This window comes from Labeo rohita, chromosome 7 (genome assembly GCF_022985175.1).
Source record: "Labeo rohita strain BAU-BD-2019 chromosome 7, IGBB_LRoh.1.0, whole genome shotgun sequence".
Lineage (NCBI taxonomy): Eukaryota > Metazoa > Chordata > Actinopteri > Cypriniformes > Cyprinidae > Labeo > Labeo rohita.
The window spans coordinates 40,390,851-40,417,530 of record NC_066875.1 but is presented as its reverse complement, the minus strand read 5'-3'; the positions used below and the strand labels follow the sequence as shown (position 1 = coordinate 40,417,530).

General features: G+C 33.7%; 1 protein-coding gene across 2 annotated transcripts in view; it reads left to right on the top strand.

Moving 5' to 3' along the window:
* The window catches only part of eml3 (EMAP like 3), a 44,535-nt gene extending 19,733 nt beyond the window's left edge, over positions 1-24,802 (top strand). For both annotated transcript variants that reach the window (XM_051113809.1, XM_051113808.1), the window contains 20 exons: positions 4,052-4,165; positions 5,888-5,916; positions 8,231-8,260; positions 8,442-8,562; positions 10,655-10,804; positions 10,898-10,967; positions 11,394-11,504; positions 13,944-14,039; positions 15,056-15,190; positions 16,631-16,769; positions 17,412-17,563; positions 17,675-17,800; positions 18,194-18,325; positions 20,445-20,512; positions 20,633-20,721; positions 20,974-21,071; positions 21,209-21,296; positions 21,395-21,493; positions 24,117-24,247; positions 24,459-24,802. In XM_051113809.1, coding sequence (XP_050969766.1) covers positions 4,052-4,165; positions 5,888-5,916; positions 8,231-8,260; positions 8,442-8,562; positions 10,655-10,804; positions 10,898-10,967; positions 11,394-11,504; positions 13,944-14,039; positions 15,056-15,190; positions 16,631-16,769; positions 17,412-17,563; positions 17,675-17,800; positions 18,194-18,325; positions 20,445-20,512; positions 20,633-20,721; positions 20,974-21,071; positions 21,209-21,296; positions 21,395-21,493; positions 24,117-24,247; positions 24,459-24,671 — 2,191 coding nt within the window. In that variant the 3' untranslated portion in view covers positions 24,672-24,802. The remainder of the gene's footprint in view (positions 1-4,051; positions 4,166-5,887; positions 5,917-8,230; positions 8,261-8,441; positions 8,563-10,654; positions 10,805-10,897; positions 10,968-11,393; positions 11,505-13,943; positions 14,040-15,055; positions 15,191-16,630; positions 16,770-17,411; positions 17,564-17,674; positions 17,801-18,193; positions 18,326-20,444; positions 20,513-20,632; positions 20,722-20,973; positions 21,072-21,208; positions 21,297-21,394; positions 21,494-24,116; positions 24,248-24,458) is intronic.
* Positions 24,803-26,680: the final 1,878 nt, after the last annotated feature.

Sequence of the window (26,680 nt, the reverse complement as noted above, 5' to 3'; positions counted from 1 at the left end):
GGTTTTGGTGTTAATCCTAACATTAACGCTTATGTTGCTGCACAAACCAAGGTTACAGCTTGTTGAGCCAGTTTTGGCTCCCAGATTGAGCTATATTTACACAGAAGCATGAGTGGATATTCTAAAAAAAAAAGTGGGAGTGTGTAATTTAGGTCAGCCCTGATTTTACTTGAGACTTGTGTGTGCACCAGTTTTAGTAGGAAACTTGTTACTTGTTACATTGCCAGTGGATGAACAAATTTAAATAGCTTCAAAATAGTGCTGTGCAATGATTAATCGCGATTAATTGCATCCAAAGTAGAAAAAAATTTGTTTGCATAACATATGCAAACAAACAGTGTACTGTGTATATTTATTATGTACAAATACACACACATGCAGTATATAGTTTGAAAGTATTTACATGTATATATTTTTATTGATATTATATATATATATCTCAGAGGTTGCGTTAGACTGTAACATTGGACAGGTCATAAAAATTCTGTCATAATCTATTACTACCCATCATTTTATTTTTCATGTTTAATTATAAGAACACATTTAATTGCTTATATTTTTGTTCACATTTTCATTTTTATTTTTAAAGATCTATTTTTTGGCATTTATTGTGACAGGACAGATCATAATTGACAGGAAGTTAAGTGGAAGAGAGAGGAGGGGTGGGATCAGGAAAGGTCCTCGAATCGGGATTCGAACACAGGGCGTAACGGCGCTGTATGTTGGCACGCTGCCCACAAGGCTATTGGCGCCGACCACGTTATACCAACATACACAGTACACATATATTACGTAAACGAAAAGTTTTATTTTGGATGCGATTAATCGTGATTAATCATTGCACACGCTATTTTAACATTTCAAGAGATATTTTAAAAATGCATGACTTTCTCATTTAAATTTTATCCCTAGTGACTTGCGTTGCATTTAAGGTATCCATTTGATCATCATGCATGTTAATAGATTTCCTGAGAATCATTTCTAGCACCATTGAGCTGTTTGAGCTACAGTAATGTATTAGTTCTTTAGTAATACCAGAGACATCTGTATCCCTGAAGGTGCTTCAGGCCATGTCTGTATTGATGTACTTCTGGCATTTATTTAGCTTTTTTAAAAAGAACAGCTCTGTACCAACAGAGTTTTAAATTTGTTTTTGGATCTAGTTAATGCTTTGACTTCTTTAGAACTGTAGTGTGATTTATTGGGGCAGATGTCAGAGTTCTGAAGATTGCAGGTTTGAATTTTTAGTAGGAAAAGGGGAGGACAGCTGCCAAGTGTTTGTTCAGTTGCAGTGTTGATTTAGCTAGGTATGCATGTCCGTTACTACGGTTTCAATAATAGTACAGCCTTCCGAAATAAACGCAGCAATAATATTGTCATCGAGCCCTGTCGACTCTCCTTCAGGTGAATACGGAACACATGAGATCACCGCTGAACCCGAAAAAGCTGTCATTCTGACAGGAATGTTGAAATGCCTGCGTGCATATGCCACAATAGCTCCTGGGAATCTTGTCTGTAACATGGTTTTGCAGAAACACAAACCTCAAGATTGTGAGGCAATGAAATTCTAACCTGTAATCTCACTTAATCTTCTAAACAAAGGAAAGCTCTTGATTCATTGACTGATAAATCTACATGCATGCTTTGGGTGGTCTTCCGTGTAAATGTCTTCTTGGTTTCCACAAATGAAATAAGCCTTATTCCATGTAAACAGTGCTTTACAGATAATTATGTCTTATCCCTTCCTGGTGTCCTTGAGTGGACCTCAAGCAAAAGGGTTATCGGGTTTTCAAAGTTATGTGGTGCTAGAATGCCACGGCAAATTATTTTGCAACAGAGCACCAGGCAAAACTAAACAGTGCTTGCATCGTTAAACGGTCATGGCTAGTTTAGTTTCAGTGCATGAGGGAAGCGTGTCCAATGAATGTATCTGAATATGCAATAAAAGAATGTGGTTTTACAGTCTGAAACCCCAGAATGGAACTACCCATAATTAATTACTAATTCATGGTAAAGTATGAACAGTGAACAAGATAATGCAAGATCATGTTGACAGACAGTTAAAATGTCTTATAGTGGCCCCTAAGCTTCTTAACATCCAAGACTATTTCAGATGGTGGTCTGTAACTTGTCACTCTTCTGCTGGATTAACTCTGAATGAAAACAAATGTGCAGTTTTAATAGCATTCCACGCAGACAAACTCTTAAACTAACAACGTACCATGAACCACACTGGCACGATTTCAATGTTAAATGCATGACGAGTTCCATGCACTGATTAAGTGGACATTGACCATATGTTACATTCAAAACAAAGTTAGGAAACACATAGTTTACCATGTTCAGACTCTGTTTAGACTGGTTTTCTGCCATTCAGAAGTTTGGGATCTGTGAGATCCTTCAGAAATCATTCTGATATGCTGATTTATTATGAATTTTGGAAACTTGTGCTGCTTAATATTTTTTGGGAATCTGTGATGCTTTTTTCAGGATTCTTTGATGAATAATAAGTTAAACGCAACAGCATTTATTCAAAATAGAAATCTTTTCTAACAATATAAGTCTTTACTGTCACTTTTTATCAATTTAACCTATCGTTGCTGAACAAAAAATATTAATTTCTTTCAAAGAAAGAAAGAAAGAAGCCCCAAACTTTGAACAGTAGTGTATATTATTACAAAAGATTTCTGTTTTAAATAAATACTTATCTTTTTAACTTTTTCTTCATCAATGAAACCTTTTAAAAAGTATCATAGATTCCCAAAAAATATTAAGCAGCACAGCTGTTTTTTCTGAAGGATCATTTGACACTGAAGACTGGAGTAATAACGCTGAAAATTTAGCTTTGCATCATAGGAATAAATTCTATTTTAAAGTATATTGAATTAGAAAACCACTATTTTAAATTGCAATAATATTTACAATTTTACTGTTTTTTTTGTTTTGTTTTGTTTTGTTTTGTTTGTTTTTTTAAATCAAATAAACATAGTGTTGATGAGCAGAAAAGACTTCTTTAAAAAACATAAAAAATCTTACTGATCTCAAACCTTTTGAATGGCAGTGTAGGTACTCTAAATAAATGATCTTTTGAATTTGGCTTCATTGTTTTAACAATACTGATATAAGAGTTTTATGTTAACATATATTATATTTGTGATTTAAAAATATGTATTAATACAGAATTTATATGTATATATACACATTAGCTTTTATATTACACGTTCACTCCATATGTAAACTACCATTTTTTTTTCTGAGGAAAAATAAACAACTTTTATTTATTTAAAGTGACAGTTAAGACATTTATAATGTTAAAAAGGATTTCTATTTCACATAAATTTGTTCTTTTGAAAAAAATCTTTTCCACAAAAATATCAAGCAGCACAGCTGTTGAAAATTCAGCTTTGTCATCACAGAAATACATTTTCAAGACTTTCTAAAAATAGTCACATATTGAGTGAGCAGCGTGGGTAGTGTATTGGTCTAATGCTCATTTTGGCTTGCCATGTAAAATGTGGCATGTAAAGTGTGACAGGATTAAGTTTAATAAGAGTGGACAGCCCCTTAGCTGAGTTTCACTTCTCTGTCTGCCACCACAAGTATCATCATTGATCACATGACCACAGATATTTCCTGTTTCATGTAGCTTTTTATTGGATGCTTCTAAGTGTGTTCAGAAGAACAGGAAATAGGGTGTGCTAAAGGAAACAATCCCTCAGTGAGCACAGACTCATACTCCCACACACACAAGTTCAAATATATTGTGACTAAAACAATTGCATTAACTCACTGATATCTGATTTATTTGCATGGTTTTGTCTGCATGATTGTTTTATTGTGGGTAGTGGGTTTGGTATGTGGTGCATTTGCATGCTGCACTTGTCCAAACTTGATGGGACACTTTAATGAAAACATGCTAAGCACGTTCTGTCAGTTCTGTTACTGCATGTCAGCATGCTCATGTCTGCATTGGTGACTGCTTGCATGCGCTCTGTGAGTCTGATTTTAATTCCACTTGCAGTTACTGATTAATGTCTCTTCTTGAGATCAGGGTGAGGAGGAACAGTGAGAAAAGCAGAGACTCCCAAGACAAGACCAAACAGCGGCTTTCTAAGAAAGCGGCCTCCTCTACGAACTTACTCACTCGATCTCCAAGTCTGGAGAGGTGAGAGACTTTTTTTCTGTTCAAGCATAACTGAGTGTTTCAGAGTAAATACATAATTTAAGCACTATCAGCACAATCTATGAGATTATGTCGGTTTCCACAGAAAATCTGTATGACTCATCCCTCAGTTTACAAAAACAACATGCATGTACAATGGATGTCTATGGCACAAGTGTAAAGCATTTACGAGGATTCTTTAATATAACAATGTGTTTTTTTAGTTGTAAAGTTGTCTAAATCATCCCTTCCTGTGAATGGAGTTTGCTCCATGTAATCAGCACTTTGTTGATAGTTGTTATGTCCATCCATGTTTGGATATGCAAAAAGTTTCTGGGTTTACCAGGTTATATCAGCTGGCCCACTGAAAACCCATCAGGCAATATGTAAGCCACCTACACTGTAAAAAGTTTTTACCAGTTTCAACTTAAAAACGTAAGTTTAGCAGCTGCCTTTAAATTTTAAGTTAAATCAACTTAAGTCATTTTAACTCATAATTTAAATCAACTTAAAAGTACAAGTCATTTAAACTTATTTTATTGTAGTGAGTTGAAATGATTTGTACTTTTAAGTTGATTTAACTGCTGCTAAACTTAAGTTTTTAAGTTGAAACTGGATAAGATTTTTACAGTGTAGTATTTGCATTATGCTTAATTTTTGTAATTTAGGTGGGATGAGTGAAAATTATTTGTGACCCTGGACCACAAAACCATGTGTGCCAAGCGTCAATTTTTTGAAATTGAGATTTATACTTCATCTGAAGTCATTATTAATCATTAATGTGTGGTTTAGGGTTGGACAATATTTGGTCGAGATACAACTATTTGAATATCTGGAATCTGAGGGTGCAAAAAAATTTCTTAGCAATGCATATTACTAATCAAAATTAAGTTTTGATATATTTACAGTAGGAAATTTATAAAATGTCTTCATGGAACGTGATCTTTACTTAATATCCTAATGATTTTTGACAAAAAAGATAAATCAATAATTTTGACCCATACAATGTATTTTTGACTGTTGCTACAAATATACCCATACTACTTAAGACTGGTTTTGTGGTCCAGGGTCACATTTAGTGATAATCGACAGAGTGCCACAGATGGTTTAAGAGTTCATCCAAACATGAAAAGTTGCTGAAAACTCAGCCTCAGGCCATCCAAGATGTATATGAGTTTGTTACTTCATCGGAACAGATTTGGAGAAAATTTAGCATTACATCATTTGCTCATGGATGGATCCTCTGTAGTGAATGGGTGCTGTCAAAATGAGAGACCAAACAGGCCATCTGAGAAAGCAATATTATTGACAGAGGTCTTCCATTTTAGCCATTTGGACCTGTTTGGACTCTTATTCTGCAGAGAATCTATTGGTGAGCAAGTGATGTAATGCTACATTTTCTCCAAACCTGTTCCGCTGAACGCCTGAGGCTGAGTACATATTCAGCAAATTTTAATGTTCAAAACTTATTGTCAGATTCTCAGTTCTTTTTTAAGTAAAGTCATATGTAACCTTTGAGTTCATCTTCATGTCTTCAGGTCTTGTTAACAAGGAATTTCTTGCAAAATGAAATAATTATATCTTATTCTCTTTTAAATTGTAACAATGAACATAAACAATGACATTTTGTGTTGTAACATTTGTATTGAAAGGTTGATTTGACTGTCATGTTAATATATATATGTTCTGTCATTCACTAATTAGTTGATGTATTTGTCTCCATAGCCGGGCGAAAGACCTTATCTCCGGTACAGGTAATAAGGCATCTCTCTTGTTCTCTCTCATTCTTTTTCTTCATTGTTCTTTCATAAGCATTTCTAAACAGCATTGATCTTTGCAACCTGGCTTTGTCATAATTCAGGCTTGCAGCCAGCGTTTTATCATTTTTACTTCAGTTTCTGTGCAACTTCAGCTATTTGTATAGAGATAGTCAGTTATGCTGTTTACAGTACCCTTTCTATTCTCATACCTTGTGGTGTTTTTGATTACTGGAAAAGCTGTCATGTGTTATGAATATAAAACATGTAACCTTTCACTCATCATGTAGTCATTGTCTGTTCAGTTTCTTACAATCAGGATTGTCAGGTTTCATTTCTTGATAAAAATGTATTTTTTCCTCAGCCAAAGAAGGAAAACATGTTTATAACGCTATCTTTTAATCTCTCACTTCAACCGATGAATTCAGAATAATGGGAATATTTGCTCATAGCAAGACAGTAATTGTCTTTATATTTATTGATGAAGAAATGTATGCACAAGTGTTGTACAACCTCGCTAATCCCGGCCCATCAATTATTATTTTAATACGTTTTTGTGTTTCTATACACTATCAGTCAAAGTATATTTTTTTAATTTCAAAAGAAGACTCTTACACTCACCAAGGCTGCATTTATTTGGTCAAAAATGCAGTAAAAACAGTAATATTAATTTATTGTAATTTATTTTTGTGATGAAAAGCTGAATTTTCAGCATCATTACTTCATCCTTTAAAAATCATTCTAATATGTTGATTTGCAGCTTATAAAAATATTTCTTCTTATTATTAATGTTGTAAACAGTTATTCTGCTTTTGTTCAGTGATACGTTTTTTTAGGATTAATTAATAGAAATTTCAAAGGAACAGAATTTATTTAAAATAGAAATCCTTATAACATAAAAGCCACTTTTGATCAGTTTAGTACATCCTTGCTCAAGAAAAGTGTTCATTTGTTTAAATTAAGGCTGTCAAACTGTGTAATTATAATGTATATATAGATACAGACACATTCATGTATAAATTTAAGAAATATTTACAAGTATATGTATTTATTATAATGTTTGTAAAATTTCTGGTATATATAAATAAAAATATTTTGTACATAACATATTTCTCTTAAATATATACATTAATTTGTGTGTATTTACATATACATAATAACACACAGTACACACAGATATATTAGGCAAACTCAAACTTTCATTTTGAATGTGATTAATCGTGATTAATCGTTTGACAGCCCTGCTTTAAATAAATAAATAAATCCCACAGATTTCATGAACCACAGTTTGAAAATTGAAAACCCAATTCATAACAGAATAAAAATAGATTAGAGACCAAAGTCCAAATGAGTTGAGGTGCATTAAGGTCACTGTGCATATAAACATTTATGAGCGAGCATTACTCAGCACAACCGACTTATAATTACTGTAACAAACTGTTAGTGGCCTCATGTCTAGTCTTTAGATATTTATTTGTTTGTTTATTCATTTTGCACATACAGGTGCCGGTTTTCTTCAGCAGTGAGACACAGGAGAGTTTGTGCTCACGCTGGAAAGTTACTCTCACTGGTTATGCAACCGCACTACTCTAGTTTTCTGTCCAGGATGATGGATGTCTGTTTCCCATTCCCTGCGTGCCAGAAACTCACACCACCTTTTCACAGCAACGCCTTGGCTGTTTCATTTGTGTGCATGTGGTGTTTTAATAATTTATTCACCTGCACTATTTAATTGCTGGAAAAAATAAATGGGGGGGAGGTTTATTTCAAATATCATGACTGTGCTCAACATCAAACATATGTTGTATTTCCTTTGGGGATGAAACTGACACATTTATGGAATGTTGTTTCGGCGTCACCTGGGCGACATCTATCTGATAACATTAACATAAGGGTCCTTCTGGAGTAGTACATGGTTTCATTTCAAAACCATATGATGCTTCAGAGGAATATGAGATACTTTCTCTTGTATAAAAACAACCCATATTATAAAAGATCATTGCAGGTCAGTGATGTTATGATGCAGACTTTGATTAGTAGTTTCTGGCTGTTGCTTTTATTGTCATTCCATGGCATTAGACACACAGATTGACTTGCTTGTCTCATTGCTTTTAAAAAGCCCTGTTAAAAACAGAGTTTTCCCCCTTGTTGCCGTCTAGAACCAGGTCCAGACAATGATACCGATGAGTCAGAGAGGTGTTCTTACTGGAGCTCCCTGTAGAGTCAGTTGGAGCGCCATAGGGCTGCAGGAATTCCTAATGTGTTTTGCAGCTGCAGAAATAATGTTTGTTTGCGTTTTATCTGTTAACAGGATCTCAGGGGTCCAGGAGAGGAACTCAGAGTAGGTTTCAGTCTTGGCTTTGTAATTATTTGTATTCGTATAAGTCAACGGTATTCTTGAAGTTAACGAATCCAAATTATAGTAACCATTGCAACTAGCTATAAACATGAAAGTCATTTACATTTCTGTATTTTCATGTTGTGCATTCTAATATCACAAGTCGCATTTATTTTGCTTACAGGTCAGTCAATCAAGATGTTCATCCGTGGACGACCAATCACCATGTACATTCCTTCAAACATTCTAAACTACGAGGAGCTGAAAATGGATCTCCCCTCACAGAAACTGGATCTGGATTGGGTGTATCCTGAAGAAATTCTTTTCTGTCATAGTTTTATTTTTAGCAATTTATTTTATTAGTGAATTAATTACATTTGAATTAATTCAAAAGAAATTAATATAAATTGAATTATATATGAATTTACGTTGATATAAATTAATTGTAAGTAATTATATAATACATTATATTATAAAATAATGTAATATATAATATAATATTTTATTATAAAACCAGTTATATTTTGTGTATATGTCATTAAATATTTCACTATGTATATACACTGACGTTCAAAGTTTGGGATCAGTAAGATTTTTAATGTTTTTTTTTTAAAGGAGAACTCCACTTCCATAATTTACTCACCCCAAGATGTTCATGTCTTTCTGTCTTCAGTCGTAAAGAAATTATGGTTTTTGAGGAGAGCATTTCAGGATTTTTCTCCATATAGTGGACTTGGTGCCCCGATTTTGAAGTTCCATAATGTAGTTTAAATGCGGCTTCAAAGGGCTCTAAACTTTTATACTTTTTAAGCACAAAAGCTTGTGTAGCACAGGCTCTGGGATGCGTGTTCACAACGCTACGTACTATTGAATCACGTTGAACCACAAACCCAGTGTTTACAAAGCGAACGTGCATAGACTAATGAAGTGCAAGTAAGTTTGTAAACACTGTTTACAAACAAAAAGGTACAACGAAGTCCTCCTCTCAAGTTGTAGGAGAAAATAAGATAGAGTTTTTCGCCATACTCAGTGCACAGATGATGAACTTACACGTGATTCGTAGTAGCGATGGGAAGTTCAGAAGTTCAGGGTTTGAGTCGTTCGCTCATCTTATAGGGCTGTCATGTGATGAACGAACGACTCAAACCCGACTCGAAAAACCCAAAGACTCGAAACAGGTGAACTAATTCCAGTACAGAACCTAACAGAATGTTGCGCATGTGCGACTGAACGAATCACTCCCCGAGACAACTCGTTCTTCCCGAGTCACATTAAAGATTTGTTCAAAATGAAAGAATCGTTCAAGAACGACCAATTACTGATTCATAGCATCATGGACGGGCATCCCAGAGCCTGTGCTACACAAGCTTTTTATTTTTATTTTTCGAAAAAAAATGACAGATCGTTTCGCTAGATAAGACCCTTCTCCTCGGCTGCGATCGTTTAGAGCCTTTGAAACTGCATTAAAACTACATTTTGGTAGTTCAAAGTCGGGGCACCAATGAAGTCCATTATATGGAGAAAAATCCTGAAATGCTTTCCTCAAAAACCATAATTTCTTCACAACTGAAGACAGAAAGACATCTTGGATGACAAGTGGGTGAGTAAATTATTTGTAAATTGTTGTTCTGGAAGTGGAGTTCTCCTTTAAAGAAGTCTCTTATGCTAATCAAAGTTTTATTTAAAAATATTAATTTCTTTGAAAGTAAGAAAGAAAAAAAAATTACTGCCCCAAACTTTGAACGGTAGTGTATATTGTTACAAAAGATTTCTATTTTAAATAAATCCTGTTCTTTTTAATGTTTTATTCATCAAACAATACTGGAAAAACGTATCACAGTTTCCAAAAAAAATTAGCAGCGTGACTGTTTCCAACACTGATAAGAAATCATCATATTAGAATGATTTCTGAAGGATCATGTGACACTGAAGACTGGAGTAATGATGCTAAAAATTCAGCTTTGAATCACAGGAATAAATTATATTTTAAAGTATATTAAAATAGAAAAACACTATTTAAATTGCAGTAATATTTCACAATATTACTGTTTTCTGTATTTTTAATCAAATTTAATCTTGATGAGTAAATAAATCTTTTCTTTAAAAAACAATCCCAGACTAATGACTGGCAGTGTATATATTCACATATTCTTCCAATACGTAGAACATTAATTATGTAACTTGACTTGTGATTTCTCAATTTCATAATTTTTGGGTTTATACCCAAAAAGCAAGGTCTGGAACAAAATACCTGTTCCCTCGATTATTTTGGAAACAGTATAAATCATAATTTTCCGAAAATCTAATATTACCTGACATTGCCAAACACAGTGAATAAGGTTTCCTTTATATAATGCATAAATATTAGCAAATGTTCCTTGACCTTTTTATTTTCAGCTATGGTTACCGGGGTCGGGACTGTCGAGCAAACCTTTACCTGTTGCCATCTGGAGAAGCAGTTTATTTTATTGCATGTGTGGTGGTTCTGTATCATATCAACAAACAAACACAAAGACATTATCGGAAGCACACAGACTGTGTCAGATGGTGAGTTTGAGGAGTTATTTAGATGTGCAGAATCACATAATTTATTTTTGATCGTTATGTTCTTGCTTTTTATTTTTTCTTCTTGGCATGTAGTGTTGCTATCCACCCAGACAAGGTGCGTGTAGCATCCGGACAGACAGCAGGAGTAGACAAAGATGGCAAGGTGAGATACACATATGTATATATCACATTCTACTGATTACCAAAATGTGGTGTCATATTTTTAGTTTTCCACAGCAAATAATGAGTATGTTAGTTGACATTCAATACAAACAGGAAATCAAAATTGTGGTGTGACGTGCTATGCGCCATGTAAATACCGCTTTTTTGTAACTCTATTATTTATGTAACTATTATTTTTCCATGTACAATTAATGACCTCATATGCATTTGTAATAGTTTTACTTTTAAAATTAATTTGTTGATGAATTGCTCTAGTTTCACTTTGGATAAAAGTGTCTGCAGTGTGCGTAAATATAAATTAAGCAGTGAAGGCAAAATGGTGATTAGAAGTGTGAAACATTACAAGAAGTGGCTTAACAGTCTGTTGTACGTTCATAAAAACCTCTTCATTATGTACGTTCATTAGCCTCTTCAACCATTTGTGCACATCTGGGACTCCAAAACGCTAGTGACACTGCAACAGATTGGCCTAGGCACATTTGAGCGAGGTGTTGGAGCCCTAGCGTTTTCCAGTTCAGTGAGTATTGCCTCCCACTTTGCATTCTTTCCAGTTAAAACACAGCAGACAGAAAGAATGGACTGTTTTTTCCATGTGCAAAAAAAAAAAAAAAAAAAAAAAAAAATCATCATCATCATTATAAAAATATGTAAATTACTTCTATAATACTAGCATTTCTAGACTAGAAACATTGCCATGTGGCAGTCGTACAATAGTACAATTTTAATTGTAAATAAATAAGTAAATATCTTTATCTGACTGTATCTTTATTGACTAACAATAACAATTAAGTTATATAAAATTAAGTTAAATTAAGTTATAATAAATAGCGTAATAAATGTATTGCTCACTGTACATTAACTAATGTTAATAAAGGCCACCTTATTGTTAATGTGTATATATATATATATATATATATATATATATGTGTGTGACCCTGGACCACAAAACTTAAGTCGCTGGGGTATATTTGTAGCAATAGCCAAAAATACATTGTATGGGTCAAAATTATGGATTTTTCTTTTATGCCAAAAATCTTTAGGAAATTACCTAAAGATCATGTTTCATGAAGATATTTTGTAAAATTCCTACTGTAAATATATTAAAACTTAATTTTTGATTAGTAATATACATTGTTAAAAACTTTATTTGGACAACTTTAAAGGTGATTTTCTCAATATTTAGATTTTTTTGCACCCTTAGATTCCATATATTCAAATAGCTGTATTTTGGCCAAATATTGTCTTGTCCTAACAAACCATACATCAATGGAAAGCTTATTTATGTGTAAATGTATAAAGCTCAGATTTGAAAAATTGACCCTTATGACTGGTTTTGTGGTCCAGGGTCACATAACTGTTTTTACATTTTCTAAAATCATGTTTTTTTTTTTATTATGTTTTTGTGTTAGCTGTATTTTTGTAGTTATTTTCATTCAGTCAATTTTTGATCAATCAATTTTGGTCAGTCTATTTTTTTATAACCCGACTGCAGTTTGTTTGAGATTAATTGGAATGCACAATGAAAAAACACGATTTGTGGAGAGCGTTAAAAACAGAGTTATCCGTTTTTGCAAATGAACTCTTCATATATATTTATATATATATATATGTGTGTGTGTGTGTGTGTGTGTGTGTGTATATATATATATATATATATATATATATAATACAGTACTGTGCAAAAGTCTTAGGCCACTAGTATTTTCACCAGCTAAAAAATGGTCAGTTAAAAAAAAGTCAGTTAAAGTCAGTCTTTTGCTGTAGTGTGTCAGTAGGAAATATCAGTTTACATTTCTAAACATTCATTTTGCCATTAATTATAATAATCCAGTGAGATTTTTGTATGGAGCACAGGCTGTTGTCAGACTCCTTGTGCAAACAGAGATCTGATCTCCCCATCATTCTGTCCAGTCTGTCTTTAGAAACAGAAAAAACGGCGACAGACTAAATCCAGAAGAACTGTGGCAACATCTCCAAGATGCTTTAAGAGTCCTATACCTACAAAGCTACAGTACTAAACTGTACTAAACTTTTTAGGCAGTTAGGTACATAAAATGAGGATGCTGTCAGAAACAATGTCATAAACAGATTTTCTTTATCAATGAACTTCTATTAACTAAAATAAATAAGCATTTGATGTGACCATCCTTTACGTTTAAAGCAGCTTTTGCCCTATGTGCACTTGTGCAGAGTTTTTCAGGTAGCTTTGCAGGTAGGTAGGTTACTTGAAACATCTTGAGAGATGTTTCAAGGAGATGTTGCCACAGTTCTTCTGGATTTAGTCTGTCTCAGTTATTCTGTTTCTTCATGTCATTCCAGAGACAGACTGGATGATGGTGAGATCAGATCTCAGTGTGGAGCACTGGCTGTTGTCAGACTCCTTGTGCAAACAAAAATCTCACTAGATTATTACAATTAATGGCAATGTTGAAAATGTTAACAGATATTTTTTACTGACACACTACAGCAAAGGATAGAAATAATTTACTTTAAATCATTTTTTAGCTGGTGAAAATACTAGTGGCCTAAGACTTTTGCACAGTACTGTGTATATATATCTCAGAGGTCACGTTAACTGAAAATTGGACGGAATTATTTTATCAGTGACGGAAAAAAAAAATATATATATATATATATATATATATACATATATTACAATGATTTATGAAGGATCACATCAAGACTGGAGTAATGATGCTGAAACTTCAGCTTGGCATCATAGGAACAAATGTCATTTTAAGGTATAATAAGATATAAAAGAAAACAATTTATTTTCAATTGTAATAATATTTCACAAAATTATTGTTCTTACTGTATTTTTAATCAAATAAATGCAGCTCTGGTGAGCATAAAAGCCTTATTTCAAAAGTATTAAAAAAAACATAACTATTTCAGACTTTTGACTGGTTGTGAATTCCATTTTCTTTCTTTTTTTCACCTTTTTTTCTTGTTACAGGATGCTGGTACATTCCTGTGTGTGATCGACGATTCCAATGAGCACATGCTTTCTATATGGGACTGGAATAAAAATATAAAGCATACTGAAGTCAAGGTGCGTTCATGTACACACACACACAGAAATGTAAGTTCAGTGTATATGTTCTACCATTACAATATCTACATAAAGCTACATGGGTATAGTTTACATTCTCATGTAATCTATTAGTAACCTAGCAATATTTTTTCAAGCACACTGTATTTTCTAATAAAAACTCCAGGTTCAACCCTTCATCATGTCTGAAACTGTTCTAAATTGTTTCATAATTTATTTGACTTTTTAAGATAAATTATCCCAGTGATTATTTCAGCAGCTCTTGACTGAATATACATCCAGCTGCCTGAGTTCTGTAAAGCTGTCAGCTTTATTGTGGATGTTTTTTTTAGCTCCGTGGGATCTTTTGTCCTGAATATTTCCTCCTCCTTCTGCACGAGCGGTTTGAGCGGGGTTGCTATGGGAGCGGCTAAATATTTTACAGTAGATTTGTGTGAGTGATTGCGAGTGTTTTTGGGAATGGCCATTTGTATGAAGTAATTTTTCTTCCTCGTGTGTTTATTTTTGGGCTGTGCCGCTAGTAATGGATTTAGGAAGTAGTAGGACTTTGAATGGCATGACACTTTGTCATTGCTGACTGAGTTAATCTAGACTTCTTAGCTCAGTGGGTTTATTTTTTTAAAGTTAGTTTGCGGTGAGGTAAATATCATTCAGAAATTCACAAGCCTTTCAGAGAATTTTTGAGGTGAAATTCTGGAAACAATAGTGCTTAAAGAAGCAGTACAAAATTAAAGACTCTGAACAATTTAGAAATCATAAGCAATGACAATATCTTCTGCGGAGCTTCGAAAATGTATTTACAGTTTTTGGATTACATATTTTAATAAAACAGGAAAATTACAGTCATTTTCTGTCATTAAACTGACATGAGCTGCTATTGCAGCTGAAGACCGACTGGATGTTTGAAGCTGAATTGCAGCTTTTCTCTTGTAATAACAGAGCTGTTGGCACGTAGTCATATATACTGTGGAAAACCATATGTCTTCATGGTGTGTGTCTCTGTGGGTTTGTTATAGAGCACTAATGAGGCAGTTTTGGCTGTGGACTTCAGCCCAACAGACACCAACAACATCATCTCCTGTGGCAAGTCCCACGTCTACTTCTGGACCATGAGCGCTGGCACACTGACCAAGAAACAGGGCATCTTTGGAGTGAGTCCATACTTGGCCACCAAGTTGACTGTCCTCCACTTTAAAATTGGTATCATTTGCTTTTCCATGTACGAAAATGGGAAAAAATTATATACATTAAAAGCAACTTACTTACAAAAATGTACCATGGTATTATCATATTTTAGTGGATGTGGTACCGTGGTAGTATTATGTTATTTTTAGTTTAGCATCACAAAGTTTTTTTTTTTATTTGTTATGAATACTTTTATTTAGCAAGGGTGCATTAAACTGATCAAAAGTGACAGTAAAGTTATTTATAATGTTACAAAAGAAATATATCACATAAATGTTGTTCTTTTGAACTTTATATTCATTTTTGATGGAAAAAAATGATGATCACAGCTAAATAAAATTAAGAAATACAACTATTTTCAACATTAATAATAAGAAGAAATGTTTCTTGAGCACCAAATCATCTTTAGAATTATTCCTTTTAGTAATTTAGAATTACATTTTAAATTTTAAACATAAATATATTAATATAAAAACAGTTATTTTAAATTGTAATAATATTTCACGATATTACAGTTTTAATGTAGTAGTAAAGTAATGTACCTTGGGTGGTATTTACAGTTGAAGTCAAAAGATTACATACATCTTGCAGAATCTGCAAAATGTTAATTATTTAGCAAAAATAAGAGGGATCATACAAAATGCCAGATGTTATTTATTATTTAGTACTGACCTGAATAAGATATTTCACATAAAAGATGTTTATATATAGTCCACAAGAGAAAATAATAGCTGAATTTATAAAAATGACCTGTTGATCATGTTATTTCTGTAATAGTTGCATGTGAGTCCCTCAGTTGTCCTCAGTGTGAAAAGATGGATCTCAAAATCATACAGTCATTGTTGGAAAGGGTTCCAATACACAAAAATGCAGAAAAACCACAGAATTTGTAGGACCTGAAGGATTTTTCTGAAGAACTGCAAGCAGTTTAACTGTTTACAACAAACAAGGGACTCATGAACAACTATTACTAAACAAAAAAACACAGCTGTGGATCATTCAAGTAACAACACAGTATTAAGAATCAAGTGTATGTAAACTTTTGAACAGGGTCATTTTTATAAATTCAACTATTATTTTGTCTTGTAGACTATATGTAAAGATCTTTTATGTGAAATATCTTATTCAGGTCAGTACTAAATAAAAAATAACTTGCTTTTTGTATGATCCCTCTTATTTTGGTAAACTATTAAACATTTAGCAGATTCTGCAAGGTGTGTGTAAACTTTTGACTTCAACTCTATATGTGATACCATCACTATACTATTACATAGTATATCATTTTAAGTACATATCTTACCGTAGCATGCCTCATAGCTAGCTTATGATTAGCTTTAAAGGAAAAAAGAGTTCAAAATGTATTCAGCTATGAATTCTCTCATTGTTTGGTATTGTTTTATGTACAGAAATACAAAAAGCCCAAGTTCGTCCTGTGCTTCGTGTTCAGTCTTACGGGTGATGTGTTGACGGGAGACTCTGAGGGGAACATTCTCACGTGGGGAAAATCAGCTGCTGATATTAAAACATTAGGAAAAGGAGCAAAGGGTATGCAAAATGATTTCTTCATTTTTGTCTGATAGACTTGTTCACAATATTAATCAGTACTGTATCAGTACGTTTTCATCTAATATTAGACATTAGATAACCTTGTAATTTTGTATCAAAATGCCAACGATCTTCCAGTGAAATGGCAGACTTGTCTCTGGTAATGTATGCCGGACTTCTCTAATGATTTTGTCCAATCATCTGCCTCCATCTAATTAACAACCAATTAAATAATCATTTAATAGAATTTCACTTGGTTGTATGTTACTTCCTAACCTTGTGATTTTAAGTGTCTTTTCTAATATTTAACATCTTCTAAATATATATCCATGTCCATATAAATAAAGATTATCTTTGTTTGTAGCATTTAAAACTATTGATTTGTGTTTTATTTACATTTAAACAAAACAGTGTGTTGTTTTTGCCCATTTAACATTTTTTAAATTGCATTCATTTAATCATTGGCTTACCAGTTAGCATCCAGAATTATAAACTGTATCAGTGCAAAATATTTTTTCCTTTACTTTTATCTGCATTTTTAAAATTGCTTTAATATAGCCTGTATTGCTTATTGAAACACTATAGATACTGTCCGTCTTTTTAAATTCACCTTGCCACTTTTTCTCTTCTTCCTGCCTGCAGAGACATTTCAGATCATGAAGCAGACGCGCGCTCACGAGGGCAGTGTTTTCACTATGTGCGTCCTGCAGGGTGGAGCTATACTCAGCGGTGGCGGCAAAGACCGCAAGATCATCCGCTGGAGTGCAGACCTGGCACCTGAAAGAGAGTGTGAGGTGAAAAGTGAATCTGTATTAACTCTGAACTGTGTGTTTGGAGCTATGTAAGTATATGCAGATATGGCGTTAATATAACCAAAAATTATTGAATGGTCATTGTTCTTCCAGATTCCTGAGAAATTTGGTGCAGTCCGCACCATTGCGGATGTAGACGGAGAGGAACTGCTCGTTGGCACAACACGAAATGCAATCCTAAGAGGAACATTTTCGGATGGGTTTGTTGCCATTGTGCAGGTAAATAAATTGAATTTATATGCAAATATACAACAACATTTGTCTGTCAGAATAGGACTATTGATGTACATTAAGACTTTACTTACAATAAAATGAACTTTGAATTATGAATCTTTTTTATAAATTTTATTTAAAAGCAACTTCAGCAAAATAAACAAAGTTTTGATCTTATACTCTTAAAGGGGCAGTTCACTCAAAAATAAAAATTCTGTGATTAACTACTCACCCTCATGTTATTCCAAAATTGTAAGACCTTTGTTTATCTTCGGAACACAAATTAAGAAATTTTTGATAAAATGGAATGACATGAGGGTGAGTAATTAATTACAAAATCTTTATTTTTGGGTGAACTATCCCTTTAAGTGAATCTAAAAATTTGTATTGAATTGTCAGGGTCATGTGGATGAAATGTGGGGTCTGGCCACACACCCCAATCAGAACATATTTCTTACCTGTGGAAATGATCGTCAAGTGTGTGTGTGGAATGCAGAGGACCACAAACTGGACTGGTGCACAACACTAGAGGTCAGTGAGGTCACAGAAAACTGTTTTAAAGGCACACTAGGTGTTTTTGTGTCTGTGCCACTGGCTGCATACTACACTTTATACTGACACCTATTGGTATGGATTCTGCATTGTGCAATATGCTTGGAATAGAGTGGAAGTACATGGCTGAAAGTATTTGATAATATATATAATAAGATATATTCATTTGGTCTCAATACTACAGTGCAGAATTATTGGGGCTGGTGCATTCTTTAATTCAAGTCTCTTATGCAAGGTTGCATTGTTTGAATAAAATATACAGTAAAAACAGTTCTATTGTAAAATATTATTATGATTTATAACTGTATATTTTTATATATTAGCAACTAAAATAATATAATGATACAAAATAAATAATATTAATAACTGTATATTTTTCTGTGTTTTAATGCAATTTATTCCTACAAAAGCAAAGCTTAATTTTCTTCAATTTTTTCTTACATGATCCTTCAGAAATCATTCCAATATGCTGATTTAGTGTTCAAAAAACATTTCTTGGTATTATCAATGTTAAAAACAGTCATGCTAGTTAATATTTCTGTGGAAACTGTAATGCATTTTTTAGAATTCATTGATGAATAGAAAGTTCAAAAGAACAGCATTTATTTAAAATTTTAATATTTTGTAACATTATAAATTAGTAATTTATCTCAAAAAATGAATACTGACCCTAAACTTTTGAATGGCAGTGTATGTAAAATACAGTTTTTGATTACACCACAGACATCACTTAAACGAGAACTCCACTTCCAGAACAACAATTCACAAATAATTTACTCGCCCCTTTGTCATCCAAGATGTTCATGTCTTTCTGTCTTGAAGAATTATGTTTATTTAGGAAAGCATTTCAGGATTTTTCATTGGTGCCCTGATTTTGAATTTCCAAAATGTAGTTTAAATGCAGCTTCAAAGGGCTCTAAACAATCCCAGCCGAGGAAGAAGGGTCTTATCTAGCCAAATGATCAGTCTTTTTTTTTTCGGAAAATAAAAATGTGTATACTTTTTAAGCACAAAAGCTCATGTAGCACAGGCTCTGGCATGCGCGTTCACGACACTACGTACTATTGAATCATGTCAAAAGGTCACGCCGAATGTAGGCAGAACCACAGACCCAATGTTTACAAAGCGAACACGCAAAGACTAAGAAAGTGCAAGTAAGTCAAACGCAGTTTGCAATCAAAAAGGTACAATGATGTCGGACGATTCTGAAGTTGTAGGAGAAAATAACTTTTTTCGACATACTCTACCTTTTTGAGCCGGAGTACATAGACGATGAACTTCAAAGACGTCATTCGTAGCAGTGATGGGAAGTTCGGATCATTTTACCGACTCGGACCTTTGAGTCTCGTTCAGCAAAATTAACGAATCTTTTTTCGATTCATTTCGTTCATTTTAGCAAAATCAGCATCACGTGACAGCCCTATAAGATGAACGAACGACCCGAAAAACCTGAAGACTCAAAACAGGTGAACTAATTCCAGTTCAGAACCTGATAGGATGTTGTGCATGCGCGACTGAACGAATCACTCACCGAGATGACTTGTTTTTCCCAAGTCACATTAAAGATTCATTCAAAATGAACAAATTGTTCAAGAACGCGCATCCCAGAGCCTGTGCTACATGAGCTTTTATGCTTAAAACGTATACAAATTTTTTTTTTTCGAAAACAATGACTGATCGTTTCACTAGATAAGACCCTTCTTCCTCGGCTGGGATCATTTAGAGCCCTTTGAAGCTGCATTTAAACTGCATTTTTGGAAGTTCAGATTTGGGGCACCAGTGAAGTCCATTATATGGAGAAAAATCCTGAAATTATTTCCTCAAAAAACATAATTTCTTTACGACTGAAGACAGAAAGGGCTGAGTAAATGTGAGGTGAGTAAATTATTTGTAAATTGTTGTTCTGGAAGTGGAGTTCTCCTTTAAAATCATTTGAGCATGTGTCATTTTAAACATATTTGCTATTATGAATATTCATTTATTTAAATGTAAAACGTTTATGTTTAATGTTTTATACTTGGTGCACCTTTAAATATTTATACCAGTATTATAAACACATAATAAAGTGACAATGAATTTTAATTTTAATCACTTTTAGGAATCTGGTCTGTGCGCTGATTTCAGCCCAAATGGAGCTGTCGTCTCTGTTGGACTGAGTACTGGAAGGTAAAACATTTACAACACAGCTGATAACAATTACCATTACAGTTTTATAGTAAGCTTTTAACAGTGAAATGTTCCCTTTAAATGACTTTATGATGGGTTTTTTACCGCTTACCTATATAGATGGGTTGTACTGGATCTGCAAACCAAAGAAGTGGTGTCAGACCTGATTGATGGCAATGAGCAGCTGTCAGTAATGAGATACTCACCAGGTAAGAGGTCAACAAAATCACAATAATAAAGGACATAGTGTAAAACACAACAACTCTTTTCCATTTATTACATTTATTAGTAAATATATTGTGAGATATATTAGCCAGAACTCACTCATCATCATGTTTTTGTTTCTAGCTTGTTTGTGGCACATAGGGCATGTGTTTCATTCTAGCAGCTTTTACTGCATGCAGCTCTTATAAACCTGTTTACAGATGATAACTTATACTTTACTACTTACTAAAACACAGATGGCAGCTTTTTGGCAGTTGGTTCCCATGACAACTTCATCTACATTTACAACGTCACTGAGGGTGGCCGGCGTTATACGCGATTCGGAAAGTGCACAGTAAGCAAAGCATTTGGGTCAAGTGTTCTAAATGATGTCAAACTGTTTTATGGTGTTTTTTTGTGTGCAGTGGTTTATAGCGGTAAAAGCACAATAAGTGTTGCAGATAAAACTCTTCCCTGTATGTAACTCTACAGGGGCACTCCAGTTTCATTACTCATCTCGACTGGTCCAAAGATGGAAAATACATCATGTCCAACTCTGGCGATTATGAAATTCTATACTGTAAGGCTTCGTGCTTGAGTTCATGATGCAGATGCATATTCACAAAAGACAATAAGTTATATAAATGATAATGCGTTTGAACATTTATGTTTGTAAAGGGGATGTCGCAAGTGGCTGCAAGCTGTTGAGGAACCGGTTTGAGAGTAAAGACAGAGAGTGGGCGTCCTATACCTGTGTGCTTGGATTCCACGTCATGGGTGAGAGATAATCTTTTTTTTTTTTTTTTTTTTGCAAATTCATTTTAGGCATTAGTGGTTCTTGCTAAGGCAAGCAGCACATTGAGTCATATCTACCAGCATAGGAGTGTCAAACTCATTTTGAGTCTCAGTTTTATATTTTAAAATGTAAATTATTCCTGTGATTTCAAAGCGGAATTTTTACCATCATTACTCCAGTCACATGATCCTTCAGAAATTATTCAAATATTCTGATTTGCTGCTCAAAAAACATGTATTGTTATGATGTTGAAAACAGATGAGTAGAATTTTTCAGGTTTCTTTGATGAATAGAAAGTTCAGAACAGCATTTATCTTAAATAAAAAATCTTTTGAAACATTATAAATGTCTTTATCATTACTTTTGATCAATTTAAAGCATCCTTGCTGAATAAAAGTACTAATTTCTATAATTTATTTCCCATAAAAAAAAAAATGTTCAGGTAAATGCTGATTTTTGAATCTTTCTATTCATTGAAGAATCCTGAAAGAAATGTGCTCAACTATTTAAATATTGATAATAAAAATAATTAAATTTTAAAAAATGTTCCTTGAACAGCAAATTAGCATATTCAAATGATTTCTGAAGGATCATGTGACACTGAAGACTGGAGTAATGATGCTGAAAATTTAGCTTTGATCACAGGAATAAATTACATTTTAAAATATATTTAAACAGGATACACATATTTTAAATAGTAAACACATTTAAAAAAATTACTGTTTTTATTATTAAAACATTACTGTTTTTGCTGTACTTCGAATCAAATAAATGCAGGCTTGGTGAGCAGAAGAGGTTCTTTAAAAAATATTAAAAATCTTACTGTTCAAAAACTTTTGACTGGAAGTGTACACAACATACACTTTTCTGAATGTCCAAAATCAACTTTATCCTTCCTTTATGACCAATATTATTTTACATTAGTTAAAAATAAAAAATAAAGTTAAAACTTTTGTTAAAAATGTAAAAATGTTAATGTTTTGTTTTTTGAAAATCACAGTGTTTTTATGTGTTAATCATATTAATAAATATTACTTGATTATTTATTATTATTAATTCGTATTTTATTGTGTGTACTTAAAGGAGAACTCCACTTCCAGAACTTTACAAACAATTTACTCACCCCCTTGTCATCCAAGATGTTCATGTTTTTCTGTCTTCAGTTGTGAAGAAATTATGTTTTTTGATGAAAGCATTTCAGCATTATTCTCCATATAATGGACTTCATTGGTGCCCCAATTTTGAACTTCCAAAATGTAGTTTAAATGCAGCTTCAAAGGCTCTAAACAATCCCGGCTGAGGAAGAAGGGTCTTATCTAGCGAAACGACATTGTATACTTTTTAAAAGCTTGTGTAGTACAGGCTCTGGGATGCGCGTCCACGACGCTACGAATTAGTATTGGGTTGTTCTTGAACGATTCTTTCATTTTGAACGAATCTTTAATGTGACTCGGGAAGAACGAGTCGTCTCGGGGAGTGATTCGTTCAGTTGCGCAATCGCAACATCCTATTAGGTTCTGTACTGGAATAAGTTCACCTGTTTCGAGTCTTCTTGTTTTTGAAGTCGTTCATTCGTCACATGATCAACGAACGACCCGAAAACTTGTCAGATAAGAGGTGAGGTGAGCTAATCATAGACTAAAGACCCAGGTGAACAATGAATTAATCTTTTCTGTTTCTTATAGCATTATAGTTTTGTCTTGTTTGTAGTCTGATCAACATTTGTGTAAGCAGTAGATGTGTTAGGGAAGTAACACGTAACATTTTAATTATATTTTGCTAAAATGAACGAAATGACTCAAAAAGATTTGTTCATTTTACTCAATGAGACTCAAAGGTCAGAGTCGGTAAAATGATCCAAACTTCCCATCACTACTACGAATCACGTGTAAGTTCATCGTCTGTGTACTGAGCATGGCGAAAAACTCCATCTTATTTTCTCCTACAACTTGAGAGGAGGACATCGTTGTACCTTTTTGTTTGTAAACAGCATTTGACTTACTTGCACTTTCTTAGTCTTTGTGCATTCGCTTTGTAAACACTGGGTCTGTAGTTTCGCCTACGTTCTGTGTGACCTTTCGACGTCATTCAATAGTACGTAGCATTGTAAACGCGCATCCCAGAGCCTGTGCTACACAAGCTTTTGTGCTTAAAAAGTATAATAAAAATTATTTTCTGAAAAAAATGACCGATCGCTAGATAAGACCCTTCATCCTCGGCTGGGATCATTTAGAGCCCTTCGAAGGTGCATTTAAACTACATTTTGGAAGTTCAAAATTGGGGCACCAATGAAGTCCATTAAATGGAGAAAAATCCTGAAATGCTTTCCTCAAAAACCATAATTTCTTCACGACTGAAGACAGAGACATGAACATCTTGGATGACAAGGAAGTGAGAAAATAATTTGTGAATTGTTGTTCTGGAAGTGGAGTTCTCCTTTAAGTGTGTATGCATCTGATCTATGTGCATTAAGTATATTCCCTAATGTACTTTACACATATAATTTAATATACTTTAAGTATGTTGTGAGTCCCTAAAGTCCTGTGCATTGAAAGCATATGTAAGTGTATGTTGACTGTCTTTCTAAACTGCAATGCTGTCTAGGTGTGTGGCTCGAGGGATCAGATGGAACAGACATCAATGCGTTGTGTCGGTCACACAGTGAGAGTATGGTGGCAGTCGCCGATGATTTCTGTAAGGTTCACTTGTTCCAGTATCCCTGTCCCAAACCAAAGGTAAGTCACTGCCTGAAATATTTATTGAGAATCAAATAAATGATCGTTATCGATATACTTAACAATGCATTAAAGTTTGATATAACAGGCCAGATATTGTGCAGTTTAATAATTCACATATGTATGTTTATCAAGTACCTGTAATAATTTAGAAAAAGTGTTTGTTTATGCTGTAAGACTTTAATAATTTATTCCCTGATTTCTCTGTCAGGCTCCAAGCTATAAGTATGAGGGGCACGGCAGTCATGTGACCAACGTTCGTTTTACACACAATGACAGTCACCTTCTGTCAATGGGCGGGAAAGACACGTGCATCCTCCAGTGGCGGGTTAAAGGAACAGGGATTGGAGACCATCCCAAAGAACATCTAGCTTCTTCCTCTTCTCTTTGCTCTTCCTCTAGCTCTCCAGAGAATGGAACTTAGAGAGACATCTACCAGGAATCAAGGAGGAAAACAGGCTTGAAGATATTCTAAGAAATGAAAGGAGGAAATATCTCATTGCACAATCTGCTGTGACATGAGGCATTTTGAAGGTTATGCCAGCTTTTGTGAAACATGTCACAGTGTTGTTTTACCATTGAGAAGTCATAAATAATGCATAGCTATTCACTACCTACATTTCTTCATGAACTGACGAGTTACCCTGTTGAGGCTTAACAAATGGGCAAAAAAAAATATTGTGTTTGATATTTGTGTTTTTTTTTAATGTATCATTGCATACCAAAATTAACAGTAATAATAATACATTATGAAAAATCTATTAAAATGTTGTGGTGGTCCTAAAAATGTTTATTTTCTTAATGCAAAAATTTTCATTACATCTTTTTTTTTTGCCTTTTAATTTTGGGGCTTTGTATGAGGCAAAAATTGTGAATTTTCACAATGGTGAAATTTCTGTCATTTAAATGCATCACGAGACAAGGATGTATTAAATGAAATTAAATAATCTCTAGTTTTTACATGTATCATGCTTTACTCAAGTTTACAAGTGCTTGTTTACTTCATAATGCTTTTCATATGCTTATTTTAATCATCTGTTTTATCTGGCCATTAAATACTACATGCATAATTATGTGACATTACATTATTAACCATAAATCATGTCCCTGTGAAGCACTGTGTTAAGGGCAGTAAGATAATCAATGCTTTAATTGCCTTTAGGAATATCTCCTCTGTTCAGAAACTTCCAGAAGGCTTGTTTTCATGGATCAAGTCAGCTTTTCACGGCTTGTTAAACAATGTGAAATTTATTTTTAATCAAATAAAAACATTTTAAAGTAAGAATGGTTTTGTCTGTGTGTACTTTCATAATGTGATTCACGCCACCTAGAGGACATTAGGAGCAAGATTTGATTAGATTTTTGTTGTTGTTAAAGGATTAGTTCAGTTCCAGAACAAAAATGTACAGATATTGTGCTCATCCTTTTATCGTCCAAGATGTTCATGTCTTTCTTTCTTCAGTCGTAAAGAAATTATGTTTTTTGAGGAAAACTTTAAGGAATGGACTTCAGTTTAAATGGAAATGGAAATGCAGCTTAAATGCAACTTCAAAGGGCTCTAAATGATCCCACCCGATGAATAAGGGTCTTATTTAGCAAAACGATTGGGTATTTTCTTTAAAAAAATACAATTTATATAATTTTTAACCTCAGATGTTCGTCTTGTCTAGCTCTGCGTGAACTGTGTATGCCGGTTCAATACAGTTAAGGTAGATCGAAAAACTCCCATCTCATTTTCTCCTCTAACTTCAAAATCGTCCTACATCACTGCAGAAGTACCGACCCAGTCAGTAAGTGAACGTGCAAAGAAGATCAAACGCCCTTTACAAAAAAGGTAAAAGCCATGTAGGATGATTTTGAAGTTGAGTTTTTCGACATATCCTAATTGTCTTGAACCGGAAAAAAAAAACAGTTCAGGCAGACAAGACGAGCAATTGAGTTTTAAAAGTATATAAATTATATATATATATTTTTTTGTTTGTTTGTTTGTATTTTTTTTTTTTTTTTTTTTTTTTTTTTAATAATAGATTGTTACGCTAGATAAGACCCTTCTTCGGCTGGGATCATTTGGAGCCCTTTGAAGCTACATTTAAACCGCACTTTGGAAATTCAAACTCGAGGGCACCATAGAAGCCCACTATATGGAGAGGAATCTTAAGATGTTTTCCTCAAAAAACATAATTTCTTTACGACTGAAGAAAGAAAGACATGAACATCTTGGATGACAAGGGGGTGAGTACATCTGTAAATTTTTGTTCTGAAAGTGAACTCCTCTTTTACTGAGAGACTGCGATGCAGTCTGTAAGTCTATAGAGGGAAGTATTGCACCACTTTTCACTGTCCTAACCTGAATCTGCGTTGTGTTTGCAAGTGAACATTTCTGACAGTTTGTAAGATAGGCTATCATATATCTGCGAAATTTCATTTTCAGTT